The following is a 24,944-nucleotide window of genomic DNA, read 5'->3' as shown; positions in this document are numbered from 1 at the left end:
AGTAGTCCCAGTCAGAAACCCTAAGGGGGTAAAGGAAAAATTATACCTCCCCTATAATACCCAAATACTAGTAGTAGTTATCATTGGTGGTAGACATGGGATGTATTTTCTTCTTTGTACTCACATATTTTTGAAAATTTCATAATGAACATATATATGTAATAAAGAATTACTAAATGTATCTTACAGTGTTTTGAAGAGCCTAACTAATGTATATTTCTTAAGCAGCAGGTTTCAAACAATAGAGAACATCAGATCTTACAAGGTACTTATTAAAAAACAGATCCCAGGGCCATACCCTCAGGAATTCTGATTCCTAACAAGTCTTGGATAGACCCAAGTTATCTTAGAGTGCCCTAAATAATTCTGAGGGCTTCCAGGGTGGCTCAGATGGTAAAGAATCTGCCTGCAATGCAGGAGACCTGGGTTCAATCCCTGGGTCAGAAAGATCCCTTGGAGAAGGGAAAGGCTACCCACTCAAGTATTCTGGCCTGGATAATGCCATGGACAGAGGAGCCTGGTGGGCTACAGCCCACTGGGTCGCGAAGAGTCGGACATGACTTAGCAACTACTACACACACTTCTGAATAGCACTGAAAAGATATGTTAGGACCTGCCTTTTTCAAACAGGAGCAAGGACCTGGGCTCTGGGCACAGCCACCAAGGCGATTAGAGATTCTGGAAGAAATCTGCAACACGTGAGGTTTATACTAGAGGATAAGATTTTAAGCTAAATACTAAAATCCAGTGAAGAACTACATTTAGAATTATTGAGCAGCGAATGCTAATTACTTAAACAAAAGATTCATTTCAAAAGGTACTATGAATACAATGGCCTTTAAGGGCCAAAAAAAGCAACTATCTTCTTGACAAAGGGAACACAAGGAGCAGAAGAGCAAAAGGGTAGGGCCACCTTCTGCAGGGAATCTGGACTTCAGAAAGACTCTTGGGGCACATTCCAATGCACTTAGGACCTAAAACCACATGGTCACCCCCGGGTGACCTGAGAGTGCTGCTCGTATCCACAGCCAGCAGCTTCTGACTCCCACCAGCTATTTGAGAAAAGGGCTAGACAAGAGCAGGAGCCTGGCTTATAGCCCATCCAAGAGCTCCAGGCAAACCCAGAGGACGGGGAGGCGTGCAGCAGGAAAGGCCGAAGGAATGCCAACCTGGGGGGCAAACGGGGGAATCTGACAGCCCTGGCCGCCACACTCCCAGGGGCTCTGAGAAGCCAGGGCTGGGGGTCCCTGTGCTGTGCTAAGAAACAAGGGTGCAATGCCTGGACGCTCAGCATATGCTCTGAGCTCAGCTCAGTCATCCTCTGCACGAGGAGCACTGGCCTCTGAGATGACAGACGCTGGGCCTTCCTGAAAAATGTCCATTAGGGGTGAGGGTAAAAATGCTCACGCAGACCAGCAGACGTTGATGGCAGGGCATACAAAGAAAACCACTGGCTAAACAGAGATGTGGTTGAGGAGAAAAGCAGGGGCCTGAATGGATACTTAGCAGTGAACATCTGAGGACTTTTGAAGGTTTTAGGACATTACTTCAGAGGGAAGTGTGTGCTCTTCTGCCTGTCCCGAGCTCCCTGCCTTACAGATGCCTCTTCTAAGCCAGACTCTGACACTGAGTCACTGATGCTTAGCACTGGGCCTCATAGTCACCATGGCAATAAAAGCCTCACGCCCCATCCTGCCTGGTTCGTAGGGACAAGCCTAGGGGGAGGTGACCCACGGCACTCCCAACAGCCAGGGTTCCCGGGACATGAACGTGCCAGTAATGTCCTGAAGCAATGGGTCTCAAATCCTGTTGAATAGTAGAATCTAATGGGCAGAATTTTAAAACAATATTTAAATTCTCACCACTCGGCACCAAAAGCAGTCCATCCTAAAGGAAATCAACCCTGAATATTCATTGGAATGACTGATGCTGGAGCTGAAACTCCAATACTTTGACCACCTCATGCGAAAAGACCCTGATGCTGGGAAAGATTGAAGGCAGGAGAAGGGGACGACAGAGGACGAGATGGTTGGATGGCATCCCCAACTCAATGGACGTGGGTCTGAGCAGGCTCCAGGAGTGGGTGTTAACAGGGGCCTCTGGGGGGAGAGAGATGTTTATTGTCTTGACTGTGGTGATACATTTGCAGGTGTATATGGCAAAACAGACTACACTGTACACTTTAAATACTGTATGTCACTTATACCTCGATAAAGTTGTTTTTAAAAAACAAAAGTTTAGGCTCTCCAGTCCGAATGAATTGGAATCTCTAGGGATGGAACACAGGAGTCTGTGTTCTAAAGCACTGCTGTTGTTGTTCAGTCATTAAGTCGGGTCCAACTCTGCAACCGCATGGAAAGCAGCATGTCAGGGTTCCCTGTCCTTCACTGTCTCCTGGACTTTGTTCAAGCTCAAGTCCACTGAATTGGTGATGCCATCCCACCATTTTATCCTCTGTTGGCCACTTCTCCTCCTGCCCTCAATCGTTCCCAGCATCAGGGTCTTTTTCAATGAACTGGCTCTTCACATCGGATGGCCAAAGTATTGGAGCTTCAGCATTAGTCCTTCCAATGAATATTCAGGGTTGATTTTCTTTATGATTGACTGGCTTGATCTTCTTGCTGGGACTCATAGAGTCTTCTCCAGCACCACAGTTCAAAGCATCAATTCTTCGGCAGTCAGCCTTCTTTATGGTCCAATTCTCACATCTGTACATGATTACTGGAAAAATCATAGCTTTCACTAGATGGACCATTGTTAGCAAAGTGATGTCTCTGCTTTTTAACATGCTGTCTAAATTAGTCATAGCTTTTTTTCTAAGGAGCAAGCATCTCTTAATTTCGCAGCTGTAGTCACCATCCACAGTGATTCTGGAGCCCAAGAAAATAAAATCTGCCACTGCTTCCACTTTTTCCCTATCTTTTGCCATGAAGTGATGGGACTGGATGCCAGGATCTTAATTTTTTGAAAGCTGAGTTTTAAGCCGGCTTTTTCACTCTCTACTTTCACCTTCATCAAGTGGCTCTTTAGTTCCTCTTCACTTTCTGCCATTAGAGTGGTATCACCTGCATATCTGAGGTTGTTGATATTTCTCCCAGCAATCTTGATTTCAGCTTGTGATTGATCCAATCTGGCATTTCGCATGATGTACTCTGCATATAAGTTAAATAAGCAGGGTGACAATATACAGCCTCATTGTACTCCTTTTCCAATTTGGAACTAGTCTGTTGTTCCATGTCCGATTCTAACTGTTGCCTCTTGACCTGCATACAGGTTTCTCAGGAGGCAGTTAAGGTGGTCTGGTATCCCATCTCTTGACAGGTTTCTCAGGAGGCAGTTAAGGTGGTCTGGTATCACCATCTCTTGACAGGTTTCTCAGGAGGCAGTTAAGGTGGTCTGGTATCACCATCTCTTGACAGGTTTCTCAGGAGGCAGTTAAGGTGGTCTGGTATCCTATCTCTTGAAGAATTTTCCACAATTTGCTGTGATTCACACAGTCACACAGTGCACAGTCACTTTAGTGCAGTCAATGAAGTAGAAGTAGATGTTTTTCTGGAACTCCCGTCCTTTTTCTATGATCCAGGGGATGCTAGCAATTTGATCTCTGGTTCTTCTGCCTTTTCTAAATCCAGCTTGTACATCTGGAAGTTCTTGGTTCATGTACTAATGAAGCCTAGCTTGAAGAATTTTGAGCATTACCTTGCTAGGATGTGAAATGAGTGCAGGTTCAAAAGCCTGGACTGTAGTTAATCCAACGTGCAAGTGTGGTCAGTCGTGTCCGACTCTTTGCAACGCCATGCACTGTGGCCTGCCAGGCTCCTCTCTCCATGGGATTCTCTGGGCAAGAATACTGCAGTGGGTTGCCATTCCCTTCTCCAGGGGATCTTCCCAACCCAGGGATTGAACCTGCATCTCCCACATTGCCAGGTGGATTCTTTACCACTGAGTAGCGCTACAACAAACCTACTCCCCCTTTCTTTTTAAAAACAGTATTTTATTAAAAAGTGTATTTTTAAAAGCAACTCACATGATTCTGATGCAGGCAGTGACTGCCAGATGTTTGGAAACTGCTATCCAAGACACCCCCTGCATCTTGGTTTGGTATTTAAATGGTGAGTTATTTCATATTTAAAAAGAATCTGGGGGGAAAATTGTACAATTGTACAAGGGGGAAAAAACACACCCCAAGGTAGAAATAAGTCCTTAACATATTGTCAGGTGGGAAAAAAAATTATAAGAGTGAGAAGAAAATAAATCAATCTATTTCTATAATTATGATCTCTATCTATATCTTTAACTACTACTTTTTGAAATGACATGCAGCCAGAAACAGTACAATGCAGAGACATTTCTTATCCCTGGGTACACATTTTCTCCGTGGGGGATTACAGAATGATATAAGAGAAATCTTATTATTATAGCCATATGTAATTTATACATTTTCTAGAATAAACATTGGAGAAGGCGATGGCACCCCACTCCAGTACTCTTGCCTGGAAAATCCCATGGACGGAGGAGCCTGGTAGGCTGCAGTCCATGGGGTCACAAAGAGTCGGACACGACTGAGTGACTTCACTTTCACTTTTCACTTTCACGCACTGGAGAAGGAAATGGCAACCCACTCCAGTGTTCTTGCCTGGAGAATCCCAGGGACGGGGGAGCTTGGTGGGCTGCCGTCTATAGGGTTGCATAGAGTCAGACACTACTGAAGCGACTTAGCAGCAGTAGCAGCAGGAGAATAAACATGCATATTTTTGTGATATGTGATCATTCAATCAAAAGTCTATATTAAAACTCAGTGACTCTCATTTATATCCATGATTGATTTAGCTGCTCATCCACTGATGTTTCAGGTAAACTGTGTTCATGGGTTAATGCTGAAATGCTCCGTGTGCTTAGCTGCACAGTCATGTCCGACTCTTTGTGACCCTGTGGACTGTAGCCCACCAGGCTTGTCTGTCCATGGGGATCCTCCAGGCAAGAATACTGAAGTGGGTTGCCATGCCCTTCTCCAGGGGATCTTTCCAACTCAGGGATCGAACCTGTGTCTCCTGCAACAGCAGGCGGATTCTTTACCACTGAGCCACCAGGGGAGCCCTCAATAGCTGTTTGGTGAATCTGCATGTAATGCAGTCTCCCCAAGGAAGGATAACACAGACAACGCTGACACAGTGACAAGAGCCCAGGGCACTGGAAGGAAGGCAGCCCAGATGTGTGAGCAGCCTTTCTGTTTCTTAGAATGCACAGAACTTTCCAATGCTGATTTTCTACAACCTCCCACCACGCTCCTGAAAGGCCTACCTGGAGCCAGTGTATCATGTTTTGCACAGAAGTTCCGGCAGGATTGTGTGTTGCATACACAGCCACTCTAGACTGCAAAATAAATATGTGGAAATAAAGAATGAAAATAGCATGAAGGAGGCATTGATATTAAACACAGTTCATACTGGGAAGCATTAAAAACTACAGAGCCATAACCTCAAATACATGAGATTGAGAACCAGAAAAAATTCTTTGACCACAAGTATTAATACATCCTATAAAAATATGCATAATCACACACACACAAAGGAAATACATAAAAAAATTAAAAATAAATAAATAAATTAAAAAAAAAAGGAAATACAGCAACATTGCAACTGTGGTGCTTACCAGCTGAGATTACTGGTCATTTCTATTTTCTTCTGCATGTTTTTCTGAATTTCCAAAGTTTTCTATGACAATCACACCCTGCTTTTTATTCATCAGAAAAATCAACATCCCTTAAAAATGTCCTTGAGTCTTCACTTCAGAATTTTAAAACTTATTTTCAAACTATAACTCAATAAATTACAAATGTAACTTGTAATTACAATATATCAGCACATTGCTGGCCAAGGGTTTACATTTTATAAAATAAATAAGTAGATGTATATAAATGGGTGTTTGTGTATCAGTGGACATTCCAAAAGTTAAACACAGCTAAATGTGTCTATTATTTTAAAGAAAAAATTCCTTAAAAAATATAAATATCAGAATTTAGATGATGAGCAATCTCCTCATTGCATAGTTTTCACACAGGTGCAAGGCAGGAACCCGACAAGCACTGGCCAGAGGCTGGCCGCAGACGGTGCTTCAGGCACCTGCCAAGGTGGCTTCTCGTGCCTCTGCAATGAGATTCTTGAGCTCTACTGAAGTCACTCCTGCCTCTCCCACATCCTCCAACACAAAGACACATATTCACAGATAAAATAAAATCTCTGAAAGTTTAAAGCAAGTGTTATTGTAAACATACATACCATATTCAAATTTCTCTCATTAAATCCACACAGAACAAAAAAGACATTTCCGCAAAGCTCCTTCAGAATGACATGAGTGCACATATGGGTACTCAGCCACTTCAAAAACGTATTCTGTGGAAAAAATTCTTTGATCCCAAATAAATCCTATAAAATAAAAAGACTGTCTCAGCATTTCATTATGATGTAGCGGCCTCCATGTCCCGCCTCACAAGCAGATACATGCCACCTATCTCCACAGAGGGACTCAGACGAGAAAGGGCAACCAGTCATGCAAACCAGGATTCCTGGGTGATGTGCTTACTAAGGCAACGGCAGATATGACACGTGTGAAAATCTCAAATGCAAAAATGAAGGCAGCGAATCAAATAGGTCCACAGAAGGCTTTTACAGAGGGAAAGGGCCTGAATGATCCCTCATCCCAGGGCCATCCCCAGGTTTCATCTGACGTTGATAGATGGCTAGTGACTTCTGAGAAACAGATGAAACTGTAATTGGTCAGCAATGTGTTTCCTTAGAACACATACATCTAATCCAATCCTACTGGCCAGTGCGCCAAATCCTGCCCACTCCTTTTGGGGGCTTTTTAATATTTGATATAAAATTTACCATTTGAACCATTTTTCAGTGTTCAGTTCTGCATCAGTACATTCACAGTGTTGTGTGACCATCACCACTATCGGTCTTCAGAATTCTTTTAGCGTCTCGGACTGAAACTCTGTACCCATTAAGCAATAAAGCCCCATGCCTCCTCTGTCAGCATGCCGTTTTTATAAAGCTTTATGAGAACACAGCTGAGCTTATCTCTTTACACACTGTCTCACATAATAATGGCAGAGCTCGGTGGTTGCAATGGCAATGATGTGACCCATAAAGCCAAAAATATTTACAGAAAATGTTTGCTGACTCCTTGTGTACAGCAGGCTTGATCAATGGCCCCTGGACGTGTGCTCAAGTATTTCTGGGGTAATCACCATGCCTTCCAGGCAGATCTTCACAGATGTACATACCATGAAACAGGAAAAAGATCTTCCTTATAGTGAACTCAAATTATCTCCTTATAATTTACACTTTTGCTAATGCCTATCCAGAAGGATAAGCAGAATGAAAAATTCAAATGCTTATAAAGGCAGTTTTATGGGTTGAATTGTGTTCCTTCCCCAAAAGACATTCCTTTTATCTCACTATGTGACATATTTGGAAATAGGGTCTTTATCAAGGTACTCGAGTTACACAGTTGAATACGTTAAAAAAATATGTTTCTCTCTGGACCTATACAGGTATGTAAATTCACCCACAAGGTCCATAGGAAAAGACCCCAAACTGAGCACCATGAGGAAAGTACTAGGAGAAGCCTTGGTAGTTGAAGGTACTTTGCAATCTCTAATTGTTTATAATGAAAACTGAAGCTTCTATTATCCAAGGTATTTAAAATAAATCTGGTTAGAGGGACCCATGTCTTATCTGCCTGTCTGACCACTGGTACAGAGAATCTGGGTTCTGAGGTCAGAGGAGGGTCTGTATGTCCTGTGAACATACTTCTTAAATGGCCAAGAGATATGTATACATTAAGGGTATATTCCTGTATAGGGTTTCAAATGTGTGTGTATAAATGTATCATGTCCAGAATATAGATAGTGCATCTGGCCTCAGCTGGTTCTCAGCTTCTCATAAAAATTACTGCCTCCCTGAGTACAGCTTGGGGGCTTCACGCATTGATCTCGGATGACGTTATCAGCCCGCGCATAGGGGTCATATAATAAAATATAACAGGAACTGTGTCTTTAGATCACCATCAGTGTGGCCAACGTCAGGCACGTGGACGCTCCCATCTCCCACTTCCTGCCTATTCCTCTACGCTCAGGCCCATCCTATGGAATAGAGGGCAACTTCAAGGAGGTTTAAGCTGCCTTTCTCCTGGTCTTCCTCGTGCTCTCTTTCTTGGCAGGTAGGGCGCTGCACTGATATGTTAACCATGAGAACAGGAGGCTCCAGTGTAGAGTTAAGGACACCTTCCCTGACTCCCTAGGATCTGGAAGTAGGGGTGAAGCAGGGAAGAAGAATCATGGAAAGAAGGAAACCCGCGACTCCATTGGTGGGGGAGGAAGACACGTTCTTCCACTAAAGGCCGGTTCTTCAGCACCAAAGGAAATCTGTGAAGGAAGGGAGTGGGGGTGGGGCGGGTCCAAATACCTTGAGAAAAAGTTCTGGAATTTGTGCTAATTTAACTACAGGACCAGTCATGAACTCGGTTGAAGCCACAGGAGCCAGGGCAAAAAACATTTTAATCTTTTTGGCCAGCTCGGGGATCCGTGAAAACGCTATAAAACCTGTGAGAACAAAAGGAAAAGAACAGAATTCCATCTTCCAGGACTTCCCTCTGCAAAGGCAAGGGTGGGTGTGCATGCTGCCCTCTAGTGGCAACTTGAGAACCATGCAAATAATAGTGAAGGTCGTTCAGGTTGTTGTGCCCAACTCTTTGCAACCCCATGGACTATACAGTCCATGGAATTCTCCGGGCCAGAATACTGGAGTGGATAGCCGATCCCTTCTCTGAGGATCTTCCCAACTCAGGGACCAAACCCAGGTCTCCCACACTGGGCTTCCCTGGTAGCTCAGCTGGCAAAGAATGCACCTGAAATGCAGGAGACCCCGGTTCAATTCCTGGGTCGGGAAGATCTGCTGGAAAAGGGATAGGCTGCCCACTCCAGTATTCTTGGGCTTCCCTGGTGGCTCAGCTGGTAAAGAATCTGCCTGCAATGTGGGACACCTGGATTTGATCCCTGGGCTGGGAAGATACCCTGGAGAAGGGAACAGCTAGCTACCCACTCCAGTATTCTGGCCTGGAGAATTCCTTGGACTGTATGGTCCATGGGGTCGAGAGTTGGACATGACTGAGTGACTTTCACTTTCACTAGATACTGGGTATGGTTCCCTGTGCTATACAGTAGGTCCTTGTTGATTATCTATGCAAGCGATGCCAGGAAGCAAAACTCTAGAAATGAGGGCCTCTGAAAGCCTATGTAGCTTCCCAGGTGGCACAGTGGTAACGAATCTGCCTGCCAACGCAAGAGACTCCAGAGACACGGGTTCGATCCCTGGGTTGGGAAGATCCCCTGGAGAACGGAATGGCTACCTACCGACTCCAGTATTCTAGCCTGGAAAATTCCATGGTCAGAGGAGCCTGGAGGGCTTACAGTCCACGGGGTTGCTAAGATTTGGACACGACTGAGCACACATGCACACACAGACACCTACGTGTGCACACACTGAGTTTGGTTAAATCAGTAAATCAAGTATTTGTTAAGTGCTTGTTTCGATTTTCAACCTAGATATACACTGGAAGAAATCCAAGTTGCTAGAACCAGGAGATGTTTCCCATTCCTTTATGATGTAAGCCGGACTGAAGACTGTATTCCTAATAGCTCCACCCCTGGTCCCCATCCCTTCATCGCTAAGAATGATGTACAAAGGTATTCAAAGCAATCACTATGGACTCAAAAGGAACTTACACATTTAGAATTCTCTAGCTCCAAAATGGAGAAGGCAATGGCACCCCACTCCAGTGTTCTTGCCTGGAGAATCCCAGGGACGGGGGAGCCTGGTGGGTCTATGGGGTCGCACAGAGTCAGATACGACTGAAGCAACTTAGCAGCAGCAGCAGCAGCAGCAGCTCTAAAATATCTTTTAGCTTCCTTTTGGGTCACTTCTTGCCTTAAACTTGGCCCCAGAATGTCAACTTTGAAAGCAGTGGAGCAAAGGACACAAATAAACAAGTCAAGGAAGAAGGAATATAGATGAAAAAGCGGTTAAGTCCATTAATAAGAAGAGCAGTCATGTCCGTGTCACTTTTTGCTTGAAGGCTCTCAAGCTGGCTAAGAGCGGAGGGGTGGTAATGAGAGCAAGGCTGCTTGACCACATATCTGGAGACACTTTAAAGTATTTTTACCTTTCATATCATAGTTTTCTTCTAGAGAAGTATTCTAAGGAGATTGTGTAATAGGAACACAAAGATATTAGTCATAACTTACCCTTAAAGAGGGAATTAAACCAATTATGACACAGGTCTCTAGTCCGTATTCAGGGGAACTCGTTTGCTCAAATTATGGGCAATTCTTTTTTTTCTTGAAACTTTGCTAAATTTTGTTTCTGTTACAATGAACCCATATTACTTTTATCATCAGCATAAATCAAAAATACATGTGACTTTTAAAAACTGTAAATAAAGCATATTATGGCATCCTTATAATTAGTTTAGTCTACTTCACTTTTAAAAATCAGCATATTTCCTTGTTTTCTTTATAAAAGCTCCTACATTTATACAACTCCTTGTTGTCTGTCTGCCCTCTCACATCCCCATAGTATTTAACTAGGAAGATATGTAATATGCGTGTGTGTGCGTGCTCAGTCATGTCCTACTCAGTGGCCCCCTGGACTGTGGCGCGCCAGGCTCCTCTGTCATGGAATTTTCCAGGCAAGAATACTGGAGCGGGTTGCCATTTCCTGCTCCAGGGGATCTTCCTGACTTGAACCCACATCTCTTGTATCTCCTGTTTCTCCTGCATTGGCAGGTGGATTCTTTACCACTAGTGCTACCTGGGAAGCCCCGTAATAGGCTGTGGCTTACATTAATTCCTTCAATCAAGGGAGCCATATACAGCATGTTTACCTATTTATGTTTAAGTCTGAATTTCCAGAGAAGACTCGGTTTTACAAAAATTCTTTGCCCTTTTCACTATTTCTGCTTGGCATTAAAAAACAAACATAAAACTCCATCTGAACTAACCATTTTTTAATATTTCACTTTTAAGGGCAAACACTGTAACAAGACATTTTATCCACCTTCCGTTTTTACTATATACATACCTATTGTGGTGCCTTGAGAATGACCCACATAGTACAGTTGTTCTTGGCCAGTTTTATTCAGAATGAAGTTAATTGAAGCTGGTAGGTCATAATTTGCCATCTCATCAAAACTGTAATCCAAATAAAAAGAAATCTTTCATGGAGACATGGTACACAAATACAACATCATACAAATAACAAGTGTGTGGGTCTGATGAGTCATTACAAGCTGAACACAGCTGGGTACACCAGCCCTGAGTGCAGAAAACTGAACTTCACCGGGTTGCAGAAGCCTCTCTGGGCTTCTTGATACCCATGCCTCCTGAAAATAACTGCTTTCCTCACTTTTCAGAGTGTGATCCATTTTTGAAATTTTCTATGATGGCAGACTTCATCTCTGCCATCGCATATAGCTGTCGGTTGGTGACTGTGTCAATACATCACACTTTATTTGTCCATTCACTGCTGATGGGCATTTGGGAGTTTGCAACTTTTTGCTATTACAAATAATGTAACAACAAATATATTCCTGGACAGGCCTTTGGTAAAAAGCTCTCATTCTTCTGTTTTACGGCCTTGGGTAGGTTCTGGTATTACAAATGGGAAGCAAGCCCGAAGGAGTCCCTGGTGCTGACTTTCTCCAACGCCTGGTTTGGGGACACAGCCCTGAGCCCGTGTGCACGCGTGCTGTTACCACCACTCCCAACGTGTCAGGCTCTCTGCCAGTCTCTTTCCAGCTTGCATCTTCTCTGTGAAGCCCCCAGTGACCTTACAAGATAGGTATTTATTATCCCCATTTTACAGACACAGAGCATGCCGCATGCATGCCTAATGTCATGCAGTGATTAACTGGTCCAGCTGGAATTAAAGAGAGAAGAGAACTTCTGGAAATAAAAAAAGTGAACACTTGGAGGACATGTTTATGAAGGAAAGGAGAAGGTTATGGGACACAATTTACTCAGCAGAACCCACACCACCAGGAATGCCAAAATAACTAAAAACTCCTTACTGAATCTAATCCTTCAATGTAACCATTTATTTATAATTTACCTTACTGCTATTTATTAAATTCCTCATATTTGGAGTACACGTTTATGAAGGAAGGGAGAAGGTTAAGGGTAGAACCTTCCATAAACCATCGGTTTCCTGTCATATGGTCTTGAATTCCCCATCTATTAGCCTCCCCAGTGTTTACACTGAGGGTACCAAGGAAATAGACCCCTGCCATAATCGACTCAAAAGATACCTGAAGGCCCAGAATTCATCCTGAGAAACTGAAAGAGTCTTGTGTTTCCGAGACCAGGTGTTTCCCCTGCTGTTCCCCATCCACACGTCAAAACCAGCATCTGCCAGGATGAAGCCCAGGCTGCTGTTGGGCAGGTTTGTGACCCAGTCGCTAGAGTCTGCCAGCAAGCCATGCTGCAGGAACACCACTGGTTTGGGACCTGGAAGGCAATCATGTGTAGAGTTAGCAGCACAAAGCTTCAAAACTGACATGATATCATGCTAACCAGATAAGTCGCAAAAGATCACAAAGCAAATAATGAAACAGAAACAAAAGACCGAGGTGGTGTTACCATTCAGGGGTAACTGTACTGTACATAATGTGTGAAGAGAGCGTGGGAGCTGTTTTTCTTGGGCACATGAAGACACTTCTCACCCATCAAAGGTGTTTTGGTACTGGGCCGTGGGAAAGGGAAAGTGAAAGTTGCTCATCTGTGTCCGACTCTTTGCGACCCCTTGGACTATACAGTCCATAGAATTCTCCAGGCCAGACTACTAGAGTGGGTAGCCTTTTCCTTCTCCAAGGGATCTTCCCAACCCAGGGATCGAACCCAGGTCTCCCACATTGCAGGCAGATTCTTTACCAGCTGAGCCACAAGGGAAGCCCACGAACGGTTAGCCTATTCCTTCTCCAGTGGATCTTCCTCACCCAGGATTTGAACCGGGGCATCCTGCATTGCAGGTGGATTCTTTACCAACTGAGCTATCACAAAGGTCATGGGAAAGATGATTGGACATTAAAAGACCAGGAAGTCAGGCTGACCAAGGAAAGACCTTAGGGACCAGTGGGGCAGGACTGCCTTGTTCCAAGAGGCTCTGGTGCTGGTCCTCACTAACAGAAGGAGCGTCTGTGCTCGGTGGTGTCTGCTGGGGAGGGTTAAGGGAAGGCAGGAAGTTAGCACACAGGGAGCGAAACTCCTAGCTGCTGGTTCCAACCTGTGCCTCTTCAGATCCTTAATGGAAAACCTGAGGCTGCGTAGTAGCCAACTTCGCAGGGCAGAGTCTTTAGAAAAGAGGATGGGCTCCAGTGGGTGTGGGAGAACCGAGGAGGGGAGAGCAGCATAAAGGGTGGGGCAGCTAGGACTGAGCGGGACGGGGAGGCAGGCGCCAGTTTGTGGGGACCAGGAGTCAGCTCCCTACCTTTTCTTGAGGGAATATTTCAAATGCCTCTGAAATCTCTCTATACTTCCCTCCCTATCCCCCCAGAAGGTTCAAAGGATTTTTGAAACGTCGAGTTGGCAACTTGAAAATATACCAGGAAACTCTTTAAACGCCACCAGTAAATAAGTTCTGGATTCCCACAAGCAATTAGGAGCCACAGATGCTTTTGCGAGAGGTGACCGTGAAGCCCAGAAAAGTGCAGGGTGCCAACTCAGGCATGTGCCCACCACACACGGTGAGCCGAGGGGCCAATTATGGCAGCTAAGGGGCTTTCAACAACATCTGCAAATACTTCTACTGAACCCCGAAGCTGCCATTTACCCCTGTATGAGGCTTACAACGTTCCCAGACCCCTTGCTCTGTAATGTATGGAAGGGTTTCCCAAAACTTGTATTTACCCCACATTTTGAATTTCCATGGACTTGGCCTGGCCTAAAACAACCTCTATTGCAATCCATGGTTAAAAGGAGTCTGTGCGTAACAGAAAAAGAAACAAAGAAAATTGTTTCAAAATGAAACAACCCAGGTACCTGGATTGCAGTTCAGTTCAGTTTAGTCGCTGTCATGTCTGACTCTTTGTGACCCCATGAATCGCAGCACGCCAGGCCTCCCTGTCCATCACCATCTCCTGGAGTTCACCCAAACTCATGTCCATCGAGTCGGTGATGCCATCCAGCCATCTCATCCTCTGTCGTCCCCTTCTGCTCCTGCCCCCAATCCTTCCCAGCATCAGAGTCTTTTCCAATGAGTCAACAGGTGGCCAAAGCATTGGACTTTCAGCCTCAGCATCAGTCCTTCCTATGAACACCCAGGACTGGTCTCCTTTAGGATGGACTGACTGGTTGGATCTCCTTGCAGTCCAAGGGACTCTCAAAAGTCTTCTCCAACACCACAGTTCAAAACCATCAATTCTTCGGCGCTCAGCTTTCTTCACAGTCCAACTCTCACATCCATACATGACCACTGGAAAAACCATAGCCTTGACTATATGGACCTTTATTGGCAAAGTAATATCTCTGCTTTTTAATATGCTGTCTAGGTTGGTCATAACTTTCCTTCCAAGGAGTAAGCATCTTTTAATTTCATGGCTGCAATCACCATCTGCAGTGATTTTGGAGCCTGACACTGTTTCCACTGTTTCCCCATCTATTTTCCATGAAGTGATCAGACCAGATGCCATGATCTTTGGTTTCTGAATACTGAGCTTTAAGCCAACTTTTTCACTCTCCTCTTTCACTTTCATCAGGAGGCTTTTTAGTTTCTTTTAACTTTCTGCCATAAGAATGGTGTCATCTGCATATCTGAGGTTATTGATATATCTCCCAGCAATCTTGATTTCAGCTTGTGTTTCTTCCAGCCCAGCGTTTCTCACGATGTACTTTGCTGCTGCTACTAAGTCGCTTCAGTCGTGTCCGACTCTGTGCGACCCCATAGACGGCAGCCCACCAGGCTCCCCTGTCCCTGGGATTCTCCAGGCAAGAACACTGGAGTGGGTTGCCATTTCCTTCTCCAATGCAGGAAAGTGAAAAGTGAAAGTGAAGTCGCTCAGTCGTGTCCGACTGCTAACGACCCCATGGACTGCAGCCCACCAGGCTCCTCCGTCCATGGGATTTTCCAGGCAAGAGTACTGGAGTGGGGTGCCATTGCCTTCTCCAGATGTACTCTGCATATAAGTTAAATAAGCAGGGTGACAATATACAGCCTTGACATACTCCTTTTCCTATTTGAAACCAGTCTGTTGTTCCATGTCCAGTTCTAACTGTTGCTTCCTGACCTGCATTTAGGTTTCTCAAGAGGCAGGTCAGGTTGTCTGGTATTCCCATCTCTTTCAGAATTTTCCACAGTTTATTGTGATCCACACAGTCAAAGGCTTTGCCATAGTCAATAAAGCAGAAATAGATGTTTTTCTGGAACTCTCTTGCTTTTTCGATGATCCAGCACATGTTGGCAATTTGCTCTCTGCCTTTTCTAAAACCAGCTTGAACATCTGGAAGTTCACGGTTCACGTATTGCTGAAGCCTGGCCTGGAGAATTTTGAGCATTACTTTACTTGCGTGTGAGATGAGTGCAATTGTGCGGTAGTTTGAGCATTCTTTGGCATTGCCTTTCTTTGGGATTGGAATGAAAACTGACCTTTTCCAGTCCTGTGGCCACTGCTGAGTTTTCCAAATGTGCTGGCATATTGAATGCAGCACTTTCACAGCATCATCTTTCAGGATTTGAAAGAGCTCCACTGAAATTCCATCACCTCCACTAGCTTTGTTCATAATGATGCTTCCTAAGGCTCACTTGACTTCACATTCCAGGATGTCTGGCTCTAGGTGAGTGATCACACCATCGTGATTATCTGGGTCGTGAAGATCTTTTTTGTACAATTCTGTGTATTCTTGCCAACTCTTCTTAATATCTTCTGCTTCTGTTATGTCCATACCATTTCGAGTCCTTTATCGAGCCCATCTTTGCATGAAATGTTCCCTTGGTATCTCTAATTTTCTTGAAGAGATCTCTAGTCTTTCCCATTCTGTTGTTTTCCTCTATTTCTTTGCATTGATCGCTGAGGAAGCCTTTCTTATCTCTCCTTGCTATTCTTTGGAACTCTGCATTCAAATGGGAATATCTTGTTTTAAGCAGGGGAGGATGTGGTAGAGAAAACTCAGTGACTTGTTAAGATACCTGTCACAGGGGATGGGAGTGGATCAAAGTCAGGTTTTTTTCTAATTCTCTTTTTGTTGTTTAGGGTTCCCCCATCCCTCACTTCAAGCTGGATCCAAAAGCCTAATGAACCACAGATACAAAGGTGAAACCAGACAGGAAGAAAGGAGTGAATCTGATCTTTCAAAGTCAGGTGTTTTCAAATCTGGAGGATCTGGGCCAAGAACTGCAAAGGGGAGGGCAGACCCCACAGCTTTCTCCTGGGAAATGCCAACAGGGGAGGAAAGGGGCTGGCACGGAGAAGCACATGGTTGAGAAACGGCTCCGCCTGACAGCAACCTCAAGCCTCTCAGCTATGTCCTTTTCAATCATTTGAGGAATGTTCACTGAGAGTTTCACTGGATAATAAGCAAAGCACTGGAAGTAAAAAGAAAAAAAAACAAAAAAAACAACAAAAAAACATCAAGTGATTCAAAACACACATTACATTTTCTGTCCTGGTACGTACTCTGTGACAGTCACTGAGCTAGCTTCAGGGATAAGAAAGTGGGTAAGCAGTGCTCCCTTCTCCATGGAGCTTCATTCTAGTCAAGGAGACAGACACGATTACCCTCCAGCCCAGTGTGGAAGGGGCTAGACTACCACACAGTAAAACTCAGAGGAAAGATAAATTTCACTCCGCCAGGAGAGGAAGAGTTGAGACAAATCTCAAGTGACAGACAGACTCCCCACAAAGGGCTCAGCCGCATGGATCTGCAGAGATCTGACATTGTATCCGGGGCCTCAGCCAGACGGGACCCCAGAGGGCACTGTAAAAGCGCTGAATCACAGGGGTTTGGGGAACCACTGGCAGGGCGTGGTGCCTTATCTGATCTGGGCACAGAGGCGATATGAAGGACTTCCTTCAGGGGCGCATATCCTTGCACGTGGGGCCAGCTCCCCTTCCTCCCAGAACGAAAGGGGCCTCCGAGGAAGAAGCCACAGAGAATATACCCCACTGGGCTTCCCATGCCTGTGACTCCAGGAGCCACGGTGGGCCACCAACAAAGAGAAAATACTAACAAGCCCAGGCCTGGGGTGGAAAATACGTGCTGAACTGCCTGTCCCTTCCCTCTGACATTTAGCGAATGCAAAACGGCAGCAGAACAGACAAGGGCACTGTGACAGGCCTACCCACCTGTCTGCCAGCTTCTCCTACCTGCTCCTACCTGGCTCCCATGAGATGGGGCAGGCGGAGGAAGGAAGGCACGATGTCATCTCCTCCAACCCACCACCAGTCAAGGATTTGCTGGAAAAGGAAGTTTCTCTCCAGGAGGGTTAAGCCTACTGTCATTCTCATCTTCCAGTGAATTACTTTAATCAGATTTCTCTTCATCCTGCTGAGAGAAGCTAACTGAAGTAACAGCTAGCTATTACTTTGCACCCCTCTGTACACAGGCGATTCTCCCAAGGACCAGCCTATCCACGCATGCCAGCACCTGCAGCCTGGTCTGTCTGAGCAACAGACCAACACAGCGGGACAAGGGCTGTCTTTCCTGAAGAGCCCTACTGTGAGTTTGTCCAAACTGGCCGTACGAGGGCTGCAGGCTGAGGAAAAGGCCTCCGGGCACCTTTAGCCCAGAGAGGGTGAGTGACTTTATCGGTTACCTACGTAGTCAGCACAGAGCCAGCAAAGAGATGCAGTCCCGTGATGGCCCTGATAGGGCCAAACGTGGGTGGGAGCCCAGAAGGGATTACTCAGGCTTCAAAAATGAATCTGCTGAGCCCACAGCCTCACAAGACGAAGATGACTGGGTGCCTACGGAAGTTCCTCCCACCTCCCAGGGCACTGGCCTTCTCTACCAGGGCAGTGTGCCTCCACCACCCTGGAAACTGCTGTGAGAACTCAGCTGAGGTCCAATGAAGAACTGAAAGGAGGAGGTGGAGGAGCAGATCACAAAGATCAGAACATTGGCATGAAACAGACTGTGGTTCTTACTGGGTATGAAGCCCTATAGGATTTACTCAATCTCTCTGGAATATAGATGTTCTTATCTAAAGTGGGGGATGACACAGTGGTTGATAAATAATAGTGACTCATAATAATAATACTAATAAATGTACTACTGTAATTAATTATTATTAGAACAGCTCTGTGAAGAAAGACAACATGAACGGGCATTCTTTGGCCATGGTAACGTCATCTCAGTTACAGTAGGAGTGAGAGAGTCATTTCCTAGGCAGGTTGATAGGAAATCTAGGGGTCCCCAAGGAGAGAGGGGTCTGGAATTCTCAAGGAGGAAGAAAGGACAAACTTTTCACAGTCTTTGTAGACCAGGACCTGGGGACTGGAGTCGATGAAAATGAGAGGGTAACAGGCAGGAAGGCCAGGGGTCTCCAAATGGAGGAAATAGCCTGCAAGTGTCAGACATTTTTATCTCTCTTAAGCGGCAGGAGGAAACAAACTAGCAATATTTTTTCCTTCTCTATACAAATTTAAAGGGAGGTTTCTCTTAAAATACTGTGTTGCCATAATGACACCCGGTTTCCCCTGAAGTTAGCTATTCTTGAGCCTAGAGATAACCAATGCCTTTTTCTTATGGAAATGTTTGTCTTAAGCTATGCTAAGGTACTATGCCTTTACCCCAAACTCTGTCTCCAAGTCGGTTCCGCCTCTTGGCCCAGAACCTACTTGACAAACCAGTATGTTATACTCAGATATTGTTCCCCTAATCTATGTAAATGAAACTATTTGTATGGTGGTCTGCCCTTCTTCAAGATTCAAGTTAATCATTTTATGGCCCAGGATAAACCATTTGGCGCCAAGATTATCCCAAAATGCATCTTATGGGTGAGGGGCCTGGTGCCATTCTGAATTTTAAGACATTCCTTTCTTTCATTAACAGACTGCTGGTGACTATATAACATCCAGCTGAAGACTAGCAGGGGGGTACTCTTTCTGTCCTCTTCTGATGCCTATGTCAGAAGCTTTCTCTATCTCCTTTATACTTTAATAAAACTTTATTACACAAAAGCTCTGAGTGATCAAGCCTCGTCTCTGACCCCGGATTGAATTCTTCTCCTCCGGGGGCCAAGAATCCCGGTGCAGTCCCGTGATTCAACAACAACCTTTCAGGAGCGCACTAAGTGTTGACTGGGTCAGGCACCATGCTACATGCACCATCTCAGATAAGAAACCATGCATCTTGCTGAGCTGGGGCAGCAGACTACACGGTGGCCATCAAAGATGTTGTGTTGTCTAGTCACTAAGTTGTGTCTGACTCTTTTGAGATCCCATGGACCATAGTTGGCCAGGCTCCTCTGTCCATGGGATTTTCTAGGCAAAAATATTGGAGTGGGTTGCCATTTCCTTCTCCAGGGGATCTTCCCAACCCAGGGATCAAACCCACATCTCCTGAATTAGCAGGTGGATTCTTCACCACTGAGCCACTGGGGAAACCCATTCCCAATTCCTGGAACCTGTGAACATGTTACCTCATGGGGCAAAAGGAACTTTGCAGATGTGATTAAGAATCTTAAGATGGGGTATCATCCTAGGTTATCCAGTAGCCCCAATGTAACCACTAGGGTCCCTCTAAGAGGGTCAGAATGAGAGAGAAACTGGAAAATGCTATTGGCTTTGAGGATAGAGAATGGGGCAGGTAAGGTGGGTAGCTTCCCAATGCTGGAAAAGGCAAGAAAGGGATCTTTCCCAAGTGCCTCCAGCAGGCAGCCCTACCTTGATCTTAGGACTTGCGACCTGCAGAACAGTAAGATAAAAAAATCTGTGCTGTTTTAAGCCACTAAGTTTGTGGTGGTTTGTTACAGCAGCAATAGGAATTTAAGGAAATAGTTGGGTACTAGCTTTTACCCTCATTTTTCAGATAAGAACTCTGAGATACAGTGTAGCTAAGTTATCTGTGCAGAGTTACGCAGCTGGAAATCCCAGATCAGGACTCTCTGCAATCCCATGGACTGTAGCCTGCCAAGCTCCTCTGTCCATGGGGTTTTCCAGGCAAGAATACTGGAGTGGGTTCCCATTCCCTCCTCCAGGGGATCTTCCCAACCCAGAGACTGAACCCAGGTCTCCTACATTACAGGCAGATTCTTTAAAGTCTGAGCCACTAGGGAAGTCACTGCACTCACATTCCACAGTCACCCTGCTAGAAAGGTCATGACCCTCAGCAGGAAGGAACACAACAGTGCTGGGATCACAGAGCAGGGAAGAAAAATACCCCGTCCTCAGGGCGCCTCTCTCCCCAGCAGTAGCCATGGTCACGATGATTGCTAAGCAACAAGAAGGCAGAAACCATTCGTCTCATCCACTGCAGCATCTGTGGCACCTGATGCTGAGTCTGCCATGTGGTGCTTACGGCAGGGAAATTTGATAAATAAATGCAATAGTGAAGGAATAAAGAAAGGAAAGGAAAGAAAAAAAAAAAAAAAAACAGTGCATACTCAAAGCTACGGATTTTCCAGTAGTCACATATGGATGTGACAGCTGGAACATAAAGAAGGCTGAGCTCTGAAGAAATGATGCTTTTGAACTGTGGTGCTGGAGAAGACTTTGATATTCTTTTGGACTGCAAGGAGATCAAGCTGGTCAATCCTAAATGAAATCAACCCTGAATATTAACTGGAAGGACTATAGCTGGAGCTCCAATACTTTGGCCACCTGAAGCGAAGAGCCAACTCGTTGGAAAAGACCCTGATGGTGGGAATGACTGAAGGCAGGAGGAGAAAAGGGTGACAGAGGATGAGATGGTTAGACAGCATCACCAACTCAATGAACATGAATTTGAGCAAACTCCAGAAGATAGTGGAGGACAGGGAAGCCTGGCATGCTACAGTCGATGAGGTGGCAAAGAGTCAGACACAATTTAGCAACAGAGCAACAACAACAAATTCACACACACACACAGATACACCATGTGCACTTTCCAGGGCACAGCCTTCATTAGAGCTTACTATGTACCCACGATGGTGCTAGACCATTTATGTTACTCTTCCCGCATTATAGATGGGGTCTCTGAGGCATAGAAAAAAAGAAATAATTTGCCCCAGGATGCAGATACAATTAGTATATGGTGGAGCTGGGAACCGTGTGATCACGTGACATTAAAGTGCCCATTATCTCCATGCCAAACTGCCTTTCTGCTTTCCATGCCCTTCTCTGTTACCACAGCCTGCCTTTAAACAGAGGTGCCGTGCCTCTGAGCTCAGGAGGATCCTACCCCCCTGTGGTCATCATAAAGTGTAGATGCTTCGGTCAACCCAGGCCCAGGAGGACCAGGACTGCACTAACAGGCAGACTAAAGCCCTGGACCGGAGAGATTATCAAGTAATCAGAAAAGGTCTGGGCCTCCGACAGCTCACAGTTTAGTGGGGAAGCCAGAGATTACAAGCATCATCACCCACATAAGCTAAGCTAAGCTAAGTCACTTCAGTCGTGTCCGACTCTGTGCGACCCCATAGACGGCAGCCCACCAGGCTCCCCTGTCCCTGGGATTCTCCAGGCAAGAACACTGGAGTGGGTTGCCATTTCCTTCTCCAATGCATGAAAGTGAAAAGTGAAAGTGAAGTCGCTCAGTCGTGTCTGACTCTTAGTGACCCCATGGACTGCAGCCCACCAGGCTCCTCCGCTCATGGGACTTTCCAGGCAAGAGTACTGGAGTAGGGTGCCATTGCCTTCTCCGCACCCCCATAATACACTATTATTTATTGTCTTAACTGTCTTAACTGCTGTGAGGGAAACACAGAGAGCTATGAGAATGTGTAGCCAGAGGCCTGACTGGGTGTGAGTGGCTGGGGAATTCCTCCCTGATACAACACTGAGGTTAGACAGGAGGAAGACAGGGAGTACAGGGGAAGAAGGGGTGCTGAGCCAAGCATCTTCTCTTTCACTCTGACTCTCTGCTCCTGGCCCCAATCTGCAAATACAAAAGAAAACTGCTGTGCAGCTGACACTGCCCCGCGGCACTCAGTTAGGCAGAGGGTCTGAACACAGCCCCACACCCAGTGCGTCATCAAGGTCCAAGGGCATGAGCTCAGAGAGCCAGAGTCAACGAGTCCAGGCACTGCCTAATGGCCCTACGTCTTCCCAATGCCACCCCGGGGGGAGGAATTGCATCCTAGTTGATCAAGGCCTCTGTTTAGCTTGGCAGGGCACTGCATTTTGGAAATGGTTTCCTTAGGAATCACATATAAGAACAGAAAATTCAGAAATTGGATGGAATCCTAAAACATATAACCAAAATTAATTAAAAAAAAACAAAAAACACAGGCTGATGGCCTTTTCCTGCAAAACCTAACTCACAAGTCAGGTTGTGAATTTTCAATTACAACTCAAAAAGTACAATGGGCAACCCCTGAGGAGTTTTACCAAAGCAAAGTTCAGAGAGCCTGTTTCTTCACTAAGGCAATTACACTCCAGAATGCACTTCACTCATCAGGCCAGTAGAACCACCGCTTTTCAGATATGAATTTTCACTGTTGGTACTTTATCTGATGGCTGCTTTAGTTTACAGTTTATTTCACAGTTAAGCAAGAAGTCTGCCTCACTGATATTGTTGCTATTTTACCTATTTGGGACAAGGCCTTTATTTCTGTGTTGTAGCCAAATAAAATAAATATTTTGACTCCCATAGATCCAACTTGCTCATTACTTATTAAACACATAAGGTCACACACTCCGGCTCAAAGAATACTGACTGAACTGGAATCAGACTGGCTGGGCCACTAGCCTTTGATGTAAAGCAAATTCCTTTCCCTCATTGAACCTAACTGTCCTACCCAGTAAAATGAGGGTGCACTGCTCTAGAACCCGAGTTCCCAAACCCTAGGATTTTACCTTGGAATCCACTAGGGAGTTACGTTAAAAATGCAAGCTCTCCAAATCCTCGGTTCAGGCAGGACTCTGAGATCCTTCCAGTGCTAGCATCCCATGACTTTCTGAAATAAGGCTCAGGAGATGAAAATATGACCACTTCCCTATAAAGGATGAATTTTTGAATTTCAATTCCCTTACAGAATTAGTGTAAAGGAGGGGGAGCTCAACACTTGAGAGAGAAGGTTGTGTAACACAGAGAAACAGCCCACACATGCTCTACTGGTCACCAAGAGCTTTCTAAATACACATTTCAAACCACCTTACTCCTTGGAAGGAAAGTTATGACCAACCTAGACAGCATATTCAAAAGCAGAGACATTACTTTGCCATCTAAGGTCCGTCTAGTCAAGGCTATGGTTTTTCCAGTGGTCATGTATGGATGTGAGAGTTGGACTGTGAAGAAAGCTGAGTGCCGAAGAATTGATACTTTTGAACCAACCAGTCCATCCTAAAGGAGATCAGTCCTGGGTGTTCATTGGAAGGACTGATCTAAAGCTGAAACTCCAATACTTTGGCCACCTCATGTGAAGAGTTGACTCATTGGAAAAGACTCTGATGCTGGGAGATTTGGGGGCAGGAGCAGAAGGGGACGACAGAGGATGAGATGGCTGGATGGCATCACCGACTGGATGGACGTGAGTCTGAGTAAACTCCGGGAGTTGGTGATGGACAGGGAGGCCTGGCGTGCTGCGATTCATGGGGTCGCAAAGAATCGGACATGACTGAGCGACTGAACTGAACTGAATTAGTAGAGGTCTGACTAGACAGATTGTAAATGATTGTCTAAATCAGGGGATTCTCCACTGGGTTCATAAACTCTCTGCATCTGAATATAAAACCTATGTGTGCACAAGTGTCTATTCTATTTTACTTGAGAGAGGATCTGCTGCCTTCATCGCCCTCAGAATCCTAGTTCTGATGACTGCCAGGTACACCTCTGAACGAGGCCAGCCATGCAGACAATACGGCCATGCTCCTTGCTGTGAAGAATAGAAAGGTGATAAAGACGCAGCCTCCTCCTTCAAAAAGTGGCTGCGGGAGGGACTGGGGGCGGGGTAGAGAGAAGTACACACCTAAGCCAACCCCACCACAGAGTAAGGCAAGGACCTCAAGAGGTGTATCAGCAAGGCCTTTGGGAGTTCAGAGGAAGTGGTCTCCTTCCTGCTCAAGCAACCAGGCAGAGTGGCCAACTAAGCCGGGTGGGGTGGCAAGGGTGGGGAAAAAAGCGTTTTTACGGATGTGTAGAAATGAAGATGGTAGGCACAGTGATCACCGTTCCAATGGGTTGAGTCACCAGCTGAGGCCCAGAGAGAAATTAGCAAAAGGGGAATAAATTATTTGGATTTGAGAGTGTGAAAGAGTGACTCTTTAATACTTACAAACTGATACAACTTAAATGATACCATTTGCAATTTGGCTATGGTGCCAATTTAAATCTGTGCCAGTGAGAAATGTTTCTTAGACAATGGGTAAAGATCAATGGTTCTCAAGCACTCCTCATAAACCAGATGAAAGAGATAGTCTATCCCATTCTACAGAAGAAGACACCATAGACATCCTATCCTATGACTGTAATCACTAACTTGGGGATTCACGAAGTTCTCTGCACACACCCAAAGTGAACTTCAAAACTCCACTGCTCTACAAAATGACGGTGAATAGTACAGACATCAGCCAGGACACAACATTAAGGAATGGTGTTATCTTTATTCATTAGATTCATGAAGATTGTTGAATGGCAGTATCATATAATTATACTTGGGCTCTAAGAAACTTAATCCTGCAGAACTACATGAGATGGATGAGAACAAGGAGGTTGGCAGAAAGGAAAGCAGTTGACATGGTAGAGGAGTCAT

The 24,944-nt window shown here is 45.3% G+C and overlaps 1 protein-coding gene across 1 annotated transcript in view; it reads right to left on the bottom strand.

The window, feature by feature from the left end:
• Positions 1–24,944, bottom strand: part of LIPA (lipase A, lysosomal acid type) — a 42,651-nt gene that overhangs the window by 6,000 nt on the left and 11,707 nt on the right. The window contains exons 4-8 of the mRNA XM_005896038.2: positions 12,370–12,568; positions 11,145–11,254; positions 8,472–8,608; positions 6,279–6,425; positions 5,302–5,373 (exon numbers count right to left, since the gene is read on the bottom strand). Coding sequence (XP_005896100.1) covers positions 5,302–5,373; positions 6,279–6,425; positions 8,472–8,608; positions 11,145–11,254; positions 12,370–12,568 — 665 coding nt within the window. The remainder of the gene's footprint in view (positions 1–5,301; positions 5,374–6,278; positions 6,426–8,471; positions 8,609–11,144; positions 11,255–12,369; positions 12,569–24,944) is intronic.

The sequence above is a fragment of the Bos mutus genome, chromosome 26, assembly GCF_027580195.1.
Source record: "Bos mutus isolate GX-2022 chromosome 26, NWIPB_WYAK_1.1, whole genome shotgun sequence".
In the NCBI taxonomy this organism is placed as follows: Eukaryota; Metazoa; Chordata; class Mammalia; order Artiodactyla; family Bovidae; genus Bos; species Bos mutus.
Note: the sequence above shows the minus strand (reverse complement) of the source record. Positions and strands in the feature narration are given on the sequence as shown.